This window comes from Microtus oregoni, unplaced genomic scaffold, assembly GCF_018167655.1.
Source record: "Microtus oregoni isolate MIOR12 unplaced genomic scaffold, Mior012 000000F_ref0000247, whole genome shotgun sequence".
In the NCBI taxonomy this organism is placed as follows: domain Eukaryota; kingdom Metazoa; phylum Chordata; class Mammalia; order Rodentia; family Cricetidae; genus Microtus; species Microtus oregoni.
In genome coordinates this window covers 48,114,326-48,132,065 of record NW_024543059.1, presented here as the reverse complement: position 1 = coordinate 48,132,065, position 17,740 = coordinate 48,114,326, and the positions used below count along the sequence as shown (strand labels likewise).

The 17,740-nt window shown below is 40.3% G+C and overlaps 1 protein-coding gene across 4 annotated transcripts in view; it reads right to left on the bottom strand.

Moving 5' to 3' along the window:
• Luzp2 (leucine zipper protein 2) overlaps window positions 1-17,740 on the bottom strand; it is a 404,363-nt gene that overhangs the window by 190,094 nt on the left and 196,529 nt on the right. For 2 of the 4 annotated variants that reach the window (XM_041655656.1, XM_041655677.1), the window contains 3 exons: window positions 9,461-9,574; window positions 4,466-4,536; window positions 896-977 (listed from right to left, as the gene is read on the bottom strand). In XM_041655656.1, the coding sequence (XP_041511590.1) occupies window positions 896-970 (75 nt within the window). In that variant the 5' untranslated portion in view covers window positions 971-977; window positions 4,466-4,536; window positions 9,461-9,574. Of the gene's footprint in view, window positions 1-895; window positions 978-4,465; window positions 4,537-9,460; window positions 9,579-17,740 lie in introns of those variants that run through there. The other 2 variants (XM_041655646.1, XM_041655667.1) reach the window with 2 other exon arrangements.

The window sequence follows — 17,740 nt, the reverse complement described above, 5'->3', positions numbered from 1 at the left end:
CTTCTATGTCCCAAGGTTACTGCAGTTGTTCTCACTGCCCATCTTGAGCCTCTTTAGCTCTCTCAGCATTGCACTGTCTCTCAAATTATGATGGAACCTACCGTCCAGTTCTCTCTGGTGGCCATAATGGGATCTACTGTCCATTTCTTTCTGGTCAGCACTAGCCTTCCCCTTGGGGGCCCTGGGTAAAACCTACCATCAGTCTTCTCAGTAATACATTCAAATCTATTGTGCTCTAGTAAACAGAGTTTGGTATTATATATTTTATTTTTAAAAGGAGATGATACTATATAGAAGTCTTCTATTTGCAAGAGGTACAAAAGTGAATCTGAGAAATAAATTTGAGACTAATATCCCAGCATTGCTTCAAGAGCCAATTTTCCTGTCTCTGGGATCACTGATAAGATCCACAGTGCAAGTGTCAAAAGGACATTATCTTGCAAAGATCTGGGAGGCAGTTGGATCCTGCAACTGTAGGTCTTATCCTATGGATAATCTGCAAAACAGATGACCAAGCAAATAGTATGGCCCTGTCCCTGAGTGATTCCCATGCCATGGTTGTCTGGGCCAGCTTAAGGATCTGCATAGGTTAACTGGCTTTCAGTTCAGTTTCCACCCCATCCAGGCACCACTAAAGGGAGCCTGAGCCAGTTCCCTGCCTGGTCTGCCTCTTCAGTAGGAGCTAGAAGATTGCCAAATTAAACACAATGTTCACCCCTTTCTTATAGGAAATTGTGGCAAAGTATTAAGCTGATCAAAATGACTAAAGCTTCTGTTGTGGAGACTTCATTTTTTTTTTCTTTTTATGGTGTATTTTTCCATTGTGATTGGAGAAAAGGAAGAAATAAATTCTCAACCCCAAAGCTATTACACAAAGAGACACAAACACACTCACCGTAGCCTGATGTTTCTCTGCTTTCTCAGATGTCTCTTTAAGCTGATTCTGCAGGGCCTCCTGGAGAGACTTCATTTCTTCCCTAGGTTAGTAGAAAAAAGAACAAAGAAGAGATACCACATGATTCCACTATTTTCCATGAACTTTACAAAAAGGAGTTTGCCTATCTATCTACATTTAAGGAACAGCTAACTATAATTATGAAAATCCACAGCAATACAAAAGGCTATATCTAAATACTGCGATACAAAGGGCTTTCTTTCCTTGCACACACGTAAAGCAGGTGATATTTAAGGTAAATTACCTTGTTATTATGTTTTATAAGAATCCCACAGTGTGAATCACTATGAACAATGAATGTATTCAATCAGCTCAATATACCAACTCGAGTTGGAAAGCTAATTTCACTGATGACATGTAGGGCATGAACATGTTGGGTTAAAAGTCATGAAAGACTTCTGAAAGAATTTATTGTAACCTTCTGATCCTCATTAATTTCTTAATTTTGCACTATTGTGGCTTAGCTATAATTTATAAGACCTGAGAATTTTTCATGAAAACACAAAGAAAATTGATTTAATTCTAACTATTACTTAATGGGCACAGGAAAGAAAATATGTGACCATAAATGCATGAAAATTGTGTCCCAAGACCATTAATATGCACACACTATGTTTTCTTTTGATGGGGGAGTGGAGAAAGATAAATATCACATTGTCTCTTACAGACACAATGAAAGTCAAGAGAAGTTCTCAGTGTAAGGGTTAGGGGAGTGAGCAAATAACAACCATATGGAGACTGTGTGTGTGTGTGTGCGTGTGTGCATGTGCGTGTGAGTGTGCATGTGTGTGTGAGTGCGTGTGTGTGTGAGTGTCATGTGCGTGTGTGTGAATGTCATGATGAAAGCCATTAATTTATGTGCTTACTTATTCCTCTTAAAGATTTACAATTTGTGCATAGCGGATTGATGATATTGATTTGATATTTAATTTTTGTCACCCTAACTATCACCTCAAAAATATTATATTTTAAAGTTTAGTGTGTGTGTGTATATGAGCACATGCATGTGTAATAGAGAACACATATATGATATGTGATTATGCCTAGAAAAGTTGCCTAAGAGCACCAACAAACAAGCAGAGTATTGTTCTATTCCATGAGAATCAAAACTGGTTTAAATTTGGCCATCAATTGCTAGGAAACTATCTCTGGCAAATTGGGCAAGTAGTACAATTACCTCCTTGTAAATTTCCTCATTTAAAACTGGGCACAATAATAAAAATACTTTGTAGGCTTGTGGCAAGGTTTAAATGACACAATAAACAAAGTGTTTAACAGAGAGCTTAGAAAAGGAAATTACTTATTCTACAATCATTAAAAAACAACCCCATAGAGACCATAAGTATACTCTTTGATCAGAATGACAAGCTCTTTCCTCTAGAAGGAGCACTCTGTGCTTCTAGATCTTAACTTTTGGTACTGCAATCACCCAAATTTAATTTTTAGGGGAGACAGAAAAAGGGAGGTAGAAGAGGGAGAATAAATTTTGGAATCATTGTGGTCCAGGACAAATCCATAATCCATGGTTTAAAGCTAAATTTCAGTTTTCATGAAGGATTTTCATATATGGAGATTTATATCTGGAGTACCAGATTTTTAACAAAAGAGCTTTTGTGACATAATAATTAAATATTGCAAATATGAAATGCAATATAATATAAAATATGATCATATGCAATAGATTACACCAAAATATGATATCTGTGAGTGACAGAAAACTCTCCTCTTGAAACCATGGCTTCCCAACTGCCTACATCTCCTTTTCTTCCTAAACAGAGCAGGCATAACAATTCCCCTGAAATGAACTGCTCCATTCTCTGCAGAGCTACCCACTGTGAGGTCTCAATGCTGGACACTGAAGGCCATTCCCTCTGGGACATCCCTTTAAAGATTTCCCCTCTTCTAATCCTTGATAACTGACTTGAATCTTGCAGATACTATTTTTGTGTTTTTTCCTATTATGTGTTTTTTTTCACTTGTTTTGATTGAGATGAAAGCCTTTTTTAAAGAAGTAATTTTCACAAATCTTAGTTTATTTTGGCTGATAATCATCCTTTTGTTCATATATTTTCTTAGAAAAATATGCTTTGTTAAATTGTTACTGTGTTGCTCAATAGATATTCCAAACTTTTCCCTTTTAAATGAAATCTTTTTTTATCAAGTTCTATTAACTCCAACACTTCAGGTTCCCCAGTAGAAAGGGGAGACTATGAAACTCCCATTGTAATTGGTCAAAGTCTTTAGATTCCTTCAAACTTGCCTTTTTATAATCATTAAGATAATTAGCTTTATTTTGCAAATGAGGAACCCAAAACACACAGAAGTTAAACAAAAGCAAAAAACAAAACAAACAAAAGAAAAAATGGGTTTAAATATTAACCAGACTGTAGATGGCTAAGGGGCTGTCATGCCTTTAGCCCACTGCTGTTGCTAAAATAAATCACAAAAAGACAATAAACAAATAACTATGAAATTATTTTCAGATTAATATCTAATAGCTAAAAACAATTACTGATCACTGTACACAAGGAAGAGTAATGCATGACCGTGTGACCTCACATGAAAGCATGTCAAGGACAGGTTTCGGAGACAGTCTGTAAAGTCATCAGTGGAGACACAGGCTGACGACAGGACTCGTGATTAACAGCATGTCATTCTGTTACCTGACATGTGATGTAGTAATATGAGCGGTGGGGCTGCGTCCCCAGCACCCTGGCTGCCTGGCTAGCTTATGCCCCGAAACAACAACACACAAATTGTATTCATTTAAACACTGCTTGGCCCATTTCTATCTAGCCTCTTCTAGGCTAACTCTCGCACCTGGACTAGCCCATGTCTAATAATCTTTGTAGCCCACAAGGTGGCTTACCAGGGAGATTCTAGCCTACGTCCATCCTGGGTCGGAGCTTCATCGCGTGTATCTCAGAGAGCAGAGCTATGCATCTGCCCAGGAGAGGGGAGCATGACGTCTCTGCTCCAGAGAGCAGAGCTGTCGAGTCTGAGCTCACTTCCTCTTCCTCCCAGCATTCTGTTCTGTTTACTCCACCCACCTATGTTCTAAGATATGAACCAAGCAGTTTGTTTATTACTTGACCAATGAAATCAACAGATTGATATATGACACTCCCACATCAATGTGGTAATATTTTTTAACAGCATTTTGCCTGTGGATCAAAGAGTCCACATGGAATGACATGGACTTTAAATTTGACCATTTTAAAAAACCTTCAAACACCTGATTGCTTTGAGTTTAACTAATCTTTACCAAGCCTGAAATGCAGACTCTCACATCCCATCCAGAGCTCCTGAATGAGAGGAACTCTTCACACAAAGCACTGGATAAATTTAATATACAGGCAAGTGTCCACAAGAAGATAAGTTCACACATTATAGCACATGGATTTTGATAAACTCCCTGGCTGTACTTTTACGGTATTGCAAAAATTGGGGTGGGGAGGAAATCTTAAACTAAAAGAAAGATTAGAAGGGAATATAGAACTCCAGTCTTACCTTTGCTTCTGGCCTAACTCCAGAAGCTTCTGAACATCGGTTTTGGAAGATTGCTCATCATTTTTCAAATACTGAAAAAGAAATGAGGGAAAGGAGTCTTAGATAAATCCCTGTCATTCACTTTATTGTCTATATTTAGTGCCAAGTTTTAAGGCACTTAGTTTATTGGACAAAGATATAAAAATTAGGCCCCTCAGCTACTGATGGTGCCAAGGACACACACAGGGCTCACAAGACACAGTAGGACCTACTAAACTCTTAATGTAAAAACATCTTTGAGCAGAGGATCACCGAAACAGCCTACAAGTACGTATTTTCTTTCAAAAAAATCTTAAAAATTTTTATTTTGGTGTGTTTGTGGGGGGTGTGTGTGTGTACATGTGATATATATGTTGCCAAACATGTCATCAGGCAGATATGCAGGTCAGAGGACAGCTTTGCAGAGTTAATCCTTCTATTTCAGATTTACGTGTATCCCAAGCATAAAACTCCAGCCACTGGGCTTGCCTGGACAGCACCTTCATTCACTGAGTCATCTCATGTGCTTCTCAGTCTCTTCAAAAATAAATTAAAAAATACCTTCTTCCGTTCATTTAAAGTGTGTCCACAGAAGGTATTTTGAATTAGCTCTTGTGTAGTTCCAGCAAATGGAAGGGCTCAAAGAAAGCTTGCCTGCACAGTTCAGGAAATAACCTGATGGGAGTTGAAAGCTTCTTTGTTCATGTCTGTGTCATTTCTAAGTAATGTGTTAGGATACAAAAAGACAGAGGGCCAGGTAACTTTATCCCTTGTCACTATACACAGGTATCAAGAAAATAATATATGCCTCCGTAGTTATTACTTATATACTTGCAAATTCAGGATTCAGAAGCCATCAGTTAGAAGAGAGAAGCCCCCTGCCCCCAAGTTCTTCTACATAGATCTGTCATATAAAATGTTTCTTAATAACGTCCTTATTAATATTCAGTAAACTGTTTAATAGAGTAACATTTATACTTGATATTAAAAGTTTAGATAGCAATACGGTTTCTACAGAGTAGCTGTGAAGGTAGAGGAATGACGGCAGTCTAGCAGTGAGTGCATTGTTCCTTAATGTTTATTTAACCGACACCTAGCCTGAGTTATGACTTATAAAGCATGGTGCTGCCTGAACAGTTTCAGCCTGGCATTCAACAGAGAATAATACACTGTTAGCTTTACCAGAAGTTCCTAGAGGCTGACGAGGGTTAACTGAGACTCCCTGTAGGAAGAATTCAGTAGGTAGTGCTCTGTATATTTAGGAAAAATAGCTTCCCCTAACAGACAAGAGGACAGTTAAGTAATGAAAACAGGTTTGGTTCCTAACACCTACATGGAGGCTCACAACTATCTGTAACTCCAGTTTCAAGGGATCTAGCACCTTCCTAGCCTGCATATGTACTGCATGTCTGTAACTCTGGGTTCAAGGGATCTAGCACCCTCCTGGCCTACACACTTACTGCATGTCTGTAACTCCTGGTTCAAGGGATCTAACACCCTCCTGGATTCTATACTGCATGTGTACTGCATGTCTCTAACTCCGGGTTCAAGGGATCTAGCACCCTCCTGGCCTCCACACTTACTGCATGTCTGTAACTCCTGGTTCAAGGGATCTAACACCCTCCTGGATTCCATACTGCATGTCTGTAACTCCAAGTTCAGAGATCTAAAACCCTCTTGGAATCCACACTGCATGTTTGTAACTCCTGGTTCAAGGGATCTAGTACCCTGCTGGCCTCCACACTTACTGCATGCCTGTAACTCCCGGTTCAATGGATCTAACACCCTCCTGGATTCCATACTGATTGTCTGTAACTCCAGGTTCAAGGGATCTAACACCCTCCTGGATTCCATACTGATTGTCTGTAACTCCAGGTTCAAGGGATCTAGCATCCTCCTGGCCTACATGTGAACTGCATGCAGATGGTACACAGGCATGTACAGACAAAACATTTGTTCACATGAAATGAAAACAGATGCACAAATAAACACTTTTAAGAAATAAGGAAGAAACTAAAAAAAATTAGAAAAAGAAGTATTGATAAATAGAATAGTGAACTAAATAGATAAGAAATCCTATTGAATGTATTAAGGAACTCTGTCCTCTGGTCAGGATGTGCCACTTATTTTGAAATCAGAGTGACTGATTACTTCCAACTGGTTTTCCCCATACTGAGCCCAATAATATCACCTTATTGAAGATAGGATAGGTTTTTCAGTGCAGCTCAGCAGCAAATAGAGTGATTGCCTAGCATGTGGAGACCTCCAGGACACAGGCTGGTACTATATAAAGAAGTGGGCATAGCAGGAGGCATGTATAGTCTTGATACAAAAGAAGTGGAGGAAAGACCAGATGTGCATGTTCATCATTGACTACAAAGTAAGCTCAAGACAAGCTTGAGTACTAGGGCCTGTCTTGAAGCAAACAGGTGAAACATGGAGTCCCAGCAGAGGTTGCTGGAAGTTGACGAGATGGGGTAGCTGCTTGTGGCCCAAGCCTCAGCTCCCCCATAACCCCTAACAAACTCCAAGTAAACTCACCAGTTCACCAGGCTGAACTTAGGTGGGATAGTTCCTGTGAGGTGTCGCTAGTTCCCTATCTGGGATGAATGGTCATTTTGCTCATGTTTTGTCAGGAAAAGCTCCATAACACATAGTTATATATGTATTTACTTTATGTTTGAAATCTGATCCCACATTTTTTTAATATGAATGACTTACCGACATCCAGTGAGCTACTTAAGTCTCTGCTCTTCACTTTATAATGAAAATAATACCATGCTAATTATATGGAAAATTTACTAAGAGGATTTATTAAAATTAAAACAATAAGAAAAAATATTTTGTCTATTATGTGCCACAAAACAAAATGCCATTCTCAAACTTGCAACAATATTTCAGGGACAATTTTCCCCTTTAAAAATCATGGCTCTATGATCATTTTTCTTAAACATTCTGGTGTATAAGGAGACACCTTGACTAAGGAAACAAAAGTGTCGTGGGAACACAGTAATCACTGATCTCTCCGGGGCATTTCACCATCTGCTGACGATATGCTCCTGTACCAGGTGTTCCTTCCCCGTGAGGACAGGCAGATGTCATAAATATTCCTCCCAGGCTTGTTTACCTGCTAACATTCTTCTCAGTAATCTCTGTCTAGGCTTTCCCCAATAAAACCAGATCAGTGTGTAGCCTCATGAATCCTCCTCTTTGCTCTCTAGAATCTGATGCCCAGATGCACAGCACTGTTCTTTATGCACTTCCTAATCCTTCTATGTGCCTCCCACTCCTGGAGGGTGGGGGTTTGCTTTACTCTCTCTGTGCATAGCACAACTTGCACCAGAGTGCAAACAGTAAATTCACATGCCGGTCCTACTCATTGCTTACCTGTGTGCTCTTTCTAAACTTTGTATTTGCAGCTATAAGGGAAGATTAGTAACCACAATAAAGCTGTCATGTGGAAATTAATTAACCCAGCATGTGAGTTGGACCAAAGTCAATGCTCTAGTGGTTGACTGCATCACCACCATTGAAGCTGAACGGAAAAAGTTAGCAGGAACGCACATCAAATAATCCCATACTGACTCCAAAATGGTGTATTTTAACGCCTTTCTTTATTATGGGGGAAAACTCACAGAACAGAACGGGGTCCAACCTCAAGGTATGGAGTGCAGGAAGCAGAGAGAGAGCTGAGTGCGATAGGAGCTTTTCAGGAACCCAAAGGTCACACCCCAACCTGGTCCAGCTCCCAAAGGCCATTGACTAAAGGAGGTTCCCCATCACAGCATCATCTTCCCCATAGTGTCGTCATGGCAACAGTGTAACATATAGACCTTGAGGCCCAAGACAACATACAGACAGTCTCAGTTCTGTGGCGTGTGAAAAGTCTCTGGAGCAAATTATCTTACATTTAAACTCTGGAGTCTTTACTCACTTTCAGAACTGCTGTCTTTAGAATATATTACTTATGTACCATAAAAAATATCACAAAGAACCATTTCCTCTACTTATTCAAAAGAATTAAGTCATGCAATGGCACTAAAGAATTTAGTACACAGTAGGTACTCAGGGAAGGCAACGTGCCAAGTAGGACATCAAACAGTGTCATTCTTTGTCTCACAATGTGTGCCCCATGAAGGTTTTTACCTTATAGTCCTTGGTGTACATGTTATGGCTTCTGGTTTTATGTTTCCTATGGGTTTCCTGTGGGTGTGAACATGGGTGTTTCTGTGTCTTTATGTGTTTGCTGTGCTTTTTCTTTGGCTCTTTACCTTCTGTTTGTTGTTTTTGTCCTATTCTGATTGTTTTATACTATTATATTATATTATTATGCTTTGGATGCTATTTGTTTTCTCACAAGAGGCAAAAAAGGGGTAGATATTAGTGGGAAGGAAGGTGGGGAGAACCTGGAGAAATCAGGGGAGAAGAAATCATAATTAGAACTTAACGTATGAAAAGAATTTCTATTTTAACTAAAATAAAAAAGTACTTTCATAGGAAAAAAAAGTACTACTAAATGTTTTAGAAAGCTTTTTGTTATCTGAAATGTATCTTGCTTTTATTTTCTCATGTTTTAAACATGATAGTCTCCTTAGTAAAACATTTATACATTTCTATAAAAAAGTTGCATAAAGGATCTTTAGAGCTAGCCTAGAGGGAAAATCTAGTTTCTCTTCTAAATATCCTTCCTACATTTTCGACTCTCAGTCTAATTCCTTTCCTTCATTTTGTTTGTCAAGAACACAGGGACCAAACTGATTTTGAAAGCTTGGAGAAACTGATGGCTTTGCCAAGTACACAGTTTACTCCTTTTGTTGTTTGGAAACTGCAGGTATCTAGAGCATATCAAAAGACATTTTATTTCAAAGCTAAAACAATAATAAATATTAACTGGAGTGGTAAAGCCCAGAGATGTAGACAAAATTGTTTAAAAATGTTTATCTGTCCAGTGGGTGACAAAATCAGTTTCCAGCTCACCTGAAGGTTGACTTTGATCCCATCCAGCTCTTGGGATGTCTTTGTCAGCTGCCGCAGGACTGTGCTGCGCTCCTTAAACACTTTCTTCAGCTGCTTCTCTAGCTCCTCGTAGTCCTGTCTAACACAGAAGAAAGGCGTGAGAGCCCCACACACTCTGCCTGGCGAAGTACTTTCCTTACAGAGAGAACTAGGCAGACCGAGGGTCCCCAACATGGGACAATTTCTACGTGCAAATGTAGTCTACCCGGTATAGTTGAGAAAGTAGATGATTTCTGTAATAGCACTATATTTTTCTAGGCATTTAGGTATCTGTTGCAAGAGACAGGCTTTGGAGAAATATCCCAAAAGCTTAGGTAGGCTTTTCTACTGGAGAATACACTTGGGGGTAGAGCCAAATAGAAAGCAGAGGCATTGTTTTCATCCTGGGTCCACAGAGAAGAAAACCCGGTGAGAAATGAATCCCCTTTTACATATGTCCCAGAACCACTATTGGTTTTAAAAGCAGGCGGGAGAAAGGAGAACCACTCTGAAAGGCCGTCAATGCATACAGCAATTACAGCGAACTTGGACAGAAAGATGAAGTTGACTTTCAAAGAAAAGCTCAGCCTGCAGTAAATTCGGATTTGCCTGTGTGTATTTGTGACCTTGAGATGTGGGACTGGGACAAGAAAGAAAACATTTTAAAGGTAAATATGAACTAGCTAGACAAAGGGAGAAAGTACTTGTAAATTGCCAGTGTCAATAAAGTTATTCTAAGCGAATAAATGTCAGCTGTGAAGCTCCAATGAAGGAGTGGGAGATCTGGTAGCTGTCAAGAAAATGTGGGAATTGAGCATATAATTTGTGATCCTAGAGAAGCTAAACAAGAAGGTGAACCCAAAGAATAACATATAGTCATCCGCCTGGATATGGGAAGTAGACAAGATTGCAGGGCAAAACCTGGGAACTTGGGGGTGAGGTGGCATGGGGCTAAGGGGAAATGGGGTGAGAAACATGAGAAGGGGAGAATGGGGGGAGCTTGGGGGAATGGGATGTTTGGGATAAAGGAAGGGTGGACACGGGAGCAGAGAAATATATATCCTAATTAAGGGAGCCATCTTAGGGTTGGCAAGAGACTGGACTCTAGAGGGGCTCGCAGGTGTCCTGGGAGATGTCCCCAGCTAGTACCTTGAGCAACTGAGGAGAGGGAACCTGAAATGACCCTATCCTATAGCCATACTGATGAATATCTTGCATATCACCTTAGAACCTTCATCTGGCGATGGATCGCAATAGAGACAGAGACCCAAATTGGAGCACAGGACTGAGCTCTTAAGATCCAAATGAGGAGCAGAAGGAGGGAGAACATGAGCAAGGAAGTCAGAACCACGAGGGGTGCACCCACCCACTGAGACAGTGGGACTAATCTGTTGGGAGCTCACCAAGGCCAGAGGAATTGGGACTGAATAAACATGGGATGAAACAGGACTTTCTGAACATGGCAGAAAATGAAGGCTGATGAGAAGCCAAAGACAATGGCACTAGGTTTCGATCCTAAGACATGAACTGGCTTTCTGGGAGCCTAGCCTGTTTGGATGCTCACCTTCCTGGTCCTGGATAGAAGTGGGAGGACCTTGGACATCCTGCAGAGCAGGGAATCTGGACTGCTCTTTATTCTGGAGAGGAGGGGGAATGGAGTGGGGGGGGGGAGGGGGAGAGGGGTAGGGGAGTGGAGGAGGGGACGATGTGTGCGAGGAGGGGGAGGGAAATGGGAAACGGGGAGGAGGCGGAATTTTTTTTTTCAACAACTAAAAAAAAAAAATGTGGGAAGAGGGGAAGAGACATGCCAGACTTCTGAGTGACCTTTAGGACTTGGGACCCTGTTTGGAGAATAATAGTGAACTGAAAATGTTCTAGTCGGGCAAAGGCAAGGCCAGATTGAAAGTTTGGAATGTTTTCCCTTTCTAAAGGTTTAGCATGAAGGTGTGGAGAATTCGGGCACAGAAGCCGACCTACAATGGTCCAGATGACAGCGTGCCTAACTACATGATAAATAAACAGGAAAACACAGCGATCGATTTTCTTCCATCATGGAAAATAAAATGAATAAGAAACAGGTTCTTGTAAATTATTTGTGTGCTCTTTGGATAGAGACGGTGGTTAGTGATGTTGCCTTGTTAAAGATTTCAGCAATCTCCTCAGTTGCTCAAATCGGGGGAGGGGGAGGGAAATGGGAGGCGGTGGTGGGGAGGAGGCAGAAATCCTTAAATAAATAAATAAATTTAAAAAAAATGGAAAAAAAAAGATTTCAGCAATCGTTAATTAGCCCTTCACCAAGAAAAGTGAAAGGTGGTTGGATTCTATTGTAGGCTTGTAGAAAAGGGGCTAAAATTAAGTGAGATAGCTCTTACAGTTCTGCGTGTATCCTAGGCTCCTATTAGTTACTACTGAACCCCTAAAACTAGTATTGTAACATTACAACAATGTTTTGCGCCGATTTTATAAACCTTTACAGTGCAATATGTGTTACTTTTCTGAGGCAAACCAAAGGTGTATTTCTCAAGGTTCTCCTGTCTTCGGCAGCATTTGATGGAGGATCTTTTATACGTTTGTAATAGACAGAAATAAACCAGATTGCCATTTTCATTTCCTTTTTTTCTTTTAAATTGTAAACCATGTACCAAGTTTCTGGTCAAAACTGTGTAGAATAAGCTAAGCATAATTGCATTTTATTAATCAATATGAGTGTATTTCTTATGCATATAGTTACATTCAAATAAAGTTCTAAAAAGCAAAAAATAAAATAAAATGTGAGATACTGGTCTCAACCACATTTTTGTGTTAAATTGTAACTTTATAGAGAGTTTTGATCTCAATGTAAATAATGAGGTTTTCAAAACGAGTAGCATCTTTATTCCTGAGAAACTTAATGAATTTGATGGATGTTTTGCAGAAATATAGAAAAATAACTTGCACTGTGGAGTTTATCAGTGGTTAATAAATTTATTTCATTTAGAGTAGGCTTCAGTGACTACTTTTGTTTTTGATTTTGTGATTTCGTTGCTAAGATCAGGTGTTTGCCACCCATTAGCTTCTTCTTGCATGGAATGGTATGTAACTGCGAAGTATGCTATTCTACAAGGGCCTTGAAGCAGAAGACCCAGTCCAACAAGGATCAATCAATAACCATCAATCAATAATAATTAATCAATAATCTATTAATTATTAATCAATAATCGATAGACTGTTTCAGGAGTTCATAGGTCACACTGAAAAAGTTAAATGACATATAATAATAATAATAATAATAATGATGATGATGATGATAATAATGGTTCACCTTTTTCTCATCCAAAAGTACAGTGTGATTTCTTGGTTTCTCTTGTACAATAAACATGTCCCCAGAATATCATATACAATATAAATCAAACTGACGAAAAAAAAAAATCCCACATTGGCCATGTTTTGCATGAGAGATCTTATAACTCATTTTGTACTCACAAGAACTCTAGGAGGTAAGTGCTCCTGGTCACTCTATTTTCCAATAGACATATCTAAGTCAATAAGATAATAAATCACTTCCAAGGGCAAGATGCTATTATAGAAGTGGTCTATCAGTCAGCTCCATGATCCCTGTCTCAGCCATGGCTCTAAAAATACACTGACATCAGAACAAGAATACTGACTCGGCTATGAGTGTAGAGCTAAATGTCCAGTGTGTTTTCCATAAAATTTATCATCTATTGCTTCTTCCTTCTTTATGCTCATCATACATGTATTTTTTGACTATTTCTGTGGTATACATTATTCTCATTGGTAAAGGCAGTACAATGAATCTATTAAGTTTATTTTAATATGTACTAGTCAGCTTGAATTCTCTAAAATATATTAGTTTATATTTGATATTTTCCCACACTTTCAGGTAAGGAGATTACTGCTTTACCCTTCAAAAATGTGTGTGAATGGCTCAGGAATGAAATCTGTATTAGTTATTTTGCTATTTCTGTGATAGTGACCATGACCTAAAGCAATTTGGGGAGTAAAGAGTTTCTTTCTTCTTATAGCTTTTAGTCTATCATCAAGGGAAAGCAGCAGAATCTCAATGCAGAGACCAGGAAGCAAAAACTAATGCAGAAGCCACAGAAGAGTGTTGGTTACTGCCTGTCCTTCATGACTGTTTTCTGATGATACCGAGGACTTAACACTGAGGAAAGCACTGCTTATTGGGATTGGACCCTGCCAATCCATTCACTAGTTGAGAAAAGGCCCCAAAGGTGTGCCTTCAGACCAGCCTTACAGAGGCATTTTCTCAGCCATGGTGGTGCTCTCTTCTGCATAGGTCTAGCTTGTGCTGGGTTGACAGAAATTAGTCAGCACAGAAATTACAGCTACTTTCTAAAATACTGCTCAGGTATTCTGTCAGATAATGGCGCCATTTTCATAATTTTTTTGCTTCCATTTCTCTGTATCAGTTCTACTCACTTTTAAGTAGGGTTAGATCTTGCATTGTCATAACAAAGTACACAGAATGGGTAATGATGAAAATATGGTTTTGAGTCACAATTTTGGAGTCTTGAGCTAAAAATTCAAGCTGGTTCAGGCTTGGTTTCTTCAGAGACTATGACAGAATATCCTCACAATGTGGAGAGTTATCTTCTCCCAATTTCATGCACATCGCTTTTTCCTGTGATTTTGTGTTCAATTTTTTTTCTTTTTATAAGAATCTAATCCTATTTACACCCCACCATAACAAACATATTTTAACTTTATTGTTTTTTATAAATATTCTATCTGAAATGAGTTTACTTTGAATATATCAAAGGTTACAGTATCAATGTATAAATATATAGAAAGATAATCCAATCACAACAGCTTTCTAATCTATTTCTGAACTCATTATTCAATATAGTTTTTGATACATTTTCTATGTAGAAAATATCTATCTGTTTATATATCTATCTACCTATGCATCTATTCATTATCTCTTATGTATCATAAAAGAACCAAACATCTATCATTTCTTTATCTACTATTTATCAATTGATATTTTATCTACTATCTGCCTATTTATGTATCTACTACTTCTCTATCATAATCATCACCTATCAGCTATCAACCACTTATCAGTCTGTGAATAGTGAAAGAAAATGAGACAAATGTATTTTTGTATTATACCCTGATTCTTTCAAAAAAGTTCTATTTCAAAGAAATATAATGATTTAATCATTAAAAGTCTATGTTTAATCCTCATTCTTCCAAAGTTTGCTACCTCCAACTGTTCTTGTCTTACCAACAAGTTTTTTTTTATTCTTTTCAATGAATTTTAGAATTATAATGTTAGTTTTTTGAAGACACCTGCTGGTATTTTAATGGAAACTGTACTCACTCAGTTATATTATGGACATAGACAACATCTGGACATCTAACCACCTAGCAATACACATAGTCTCACACATTATTCCAGCTTGAGTGTATACTTCAGCACCACGGTGGAATTATTATATGCAGTTACAACTCATTTTGTTGAACTTATTGTTGTTATAAATATTTTTCCATTTAATTGCCACTTGGATACTGTAGTGAGCTGCATGGAGCCACACCTGATGGAGATGTATAATCAACTCCTATGGCTATGCTGTTATCACGCAATGATCATCAGCTGCTTGCATATGCGTGGGCCTATGGGCGGTGCCCACCTGGCAATCCAGGGTTGGCAGCCCATGCCTACTTAAGGGCTGGGAGAGGTTTGCCCAAGGAGGGAAAGAGAGAGAGAAAAAAGAGAAGGAGAAAGAGATAGATTGCTGTGAATAAAGTCCTGAATAAAACTGCAGTGAGAAGAGCTCCTGGTGTTGCATCATCCTTGCAGGTCGAGGGTGGCCGTGACAAGTGGTGGCCCGTACGGGGACAAGCATACGGGGAACCTCCAAACCTCTCTCCATGGAGCCCAGAACTTGCTGCAGTCAGGAGGTGCACCGGTAAGATTGAGGAATCGCAATAAATGCGGGTTGTATGCTCTCACCTGTAGAAAAGGTAGAGCAAGAAAGCAGAGCTATGACCAAAGTGGACGATGGTTTAAAGTGAGGGCCACTACCAAAGTGGATGGTTTAAAGTAAAACTAAAAGAAAGAATGGGATTTTAGAATGGGCGCTTCAACATCACACCTGATTTTTCTAGCTCTTAACGAGCTGTTACAGAGAGCGCTTTAGAGAGGTTTTTGGCTAAATGTGACGCAATTGCTCCTTGGTTTGCTGTCTCTGGCGATCTTAATGTGTCATCCTGGGATAGGCTTGGTAGAGATCTGGTTTTTGCCGAACAAGGTACGCTAAGGAAGGGAGTTATATTCATGTGGTTTGAATTACCTAGATGGCCTGAGTTTGCAGTGGAGTGTGAGCAGCTGCGGCTCCAAGGCTGAGGGTTTGTGAAGCTGCAAACACCCGGGACCTGCCTCAGGGCATAGAAGTGCAGCACATGATAAGATCTGTTGGCTTGGACCTCTGTTCTAGCCTGGGGCAACTGGCGGGACAGGGTGGGGGCCAGCTGCTACGCCTCCACCTTCCAGCTAGGTGGGGAAGTGGAGTCTCTGCCTCTCCCCCTGTTGCTGTGACCTGAGTCCGAGCGCAACTGGAAAATAGCAGTAAATTGTAGTAAATACCTTTAAAAATGCAAAGTCCCCGCTCAGCAGAAAGTAGCCAGAGAGATCGACAAAGCCCAAATTCCCTATACGATAATTTAAGCAGGGTCCCTTCAGAGCAACGAGCCTGCTTTCTCCTGAGTTCTGCTCCACCCTTCAGTGGTTGCAGAGTAGCCTGCTTTCCTGAGTTCCGCACCACTCAACGCACCAGTTTGGAGAAGGCAGCTGAAGCAGAGCTTTGCTAGGTGGCTGTGATGGAAGGCACATTGCCTCAGACCAGTTGGTGCCTAGCCTGGCGGATGCCACAGCAGTGCCAAGAGTATCAGCAAATGCAACAACAAGTGCTGGAGCTGAGACTAGCTGGAGCACAGACCTCACAGGGCTGCCTGAGAACGCAATGAAGCCGCAGGGCAAGGAAAAGGCAATGGCAGTTTCAGGCTCTGCACACCGCTGAAGAGTCTGCAGCAGAGTGAATTTAAATCAGGAGACTGCCCTATTGTAGGAGCAGGTACCTGTGTGCTCTGTTTTAGCCAAAGGGTTGGTAGAATACCATAGCCCAAATGGGAGGTTGGGTACAGTGGTGATAGGGAACCCTATTGCTAGCAATCTTAACACCTGTTGCCAAGGGCATTCATCTTTGAATCCTGTGTGAGATCAGACAACCCATGAGAATGCAGCACATGGTCACTTAGCAGAAGCAGGATCAGCTGAGCTGCTAGGGAAGCTAAAGAGGTGCACGAGCGAGGTGTCTTCCATGCACTCAGCTGACAAGAATGAATGTGCCAAGGGGGTATGGCAGCTGGGTATGTTATTAGAGGCAAGTCCATACCCTAGCCTGTCAGACATTTCTATCCATCTGGGGCTGTGTGTGACCAGCATTCAATCTGACTCATGCAGCTAATCTGTCTAAAGAATTGTCTAGCTATCTTTTAGGTAATTGGTCTGGTGAATTCGAACAACAACTGGAAAAGTTGCGGGTGGCGATGGTGACTGTGAACTCCACACGCATAGATACCAGCCTGGCAAAAGAACTATCTTCCTGGATGATTCCATGGATCATCTGAAGGAGTGGGTGGGATAGGAGCCCTAACAGGCCTAATGGTGCTTGCCTCCCTGGTATGTCTGTGGTGCATTTGTCACATAAGGGTTTCACAGCTTTGCAATGCAGTTATGATCATTCAAGCCTTCACGGCCATTGAAGCAGGACAGTCTCCCCAAATTTGGCTAGAGATGTAAGAGCAAGTCTGATTGCATGTGGTTTAGTGTCTAGCTCCCACCTCTGTAAAAAGGCACCGGACAGGTCTAGTGTTCTCTGAGTGTATGACACCTGGACAAACACTAGTACATGTTTCATTTTAACAGAGATCAGACCTCTACTCTTACCTGTTGCTTTACAAAACAAAAGGGGGAACTGTAGCAAGCTGCATGAAGCAACACCTGATGGAGATGTATAATCAACTCCTATGGCTAAAGTCTGACTTATGCTATTATCACGAAATGATTGTCAGCTGCTTGCATATGTGTGGGCCTATGGGCAGTGCCCACCTGGCAATCTGGGGTTGGAAGGCCTGTGCCTTTTTAAGGGCTGGGAGAGGTTTGCCTGGGGAGAGAGAGAGAGGAGAAAGAGAAAGTGTATAAAGTCCTGGAATAAAACTGCTGCAAGAAGAGCT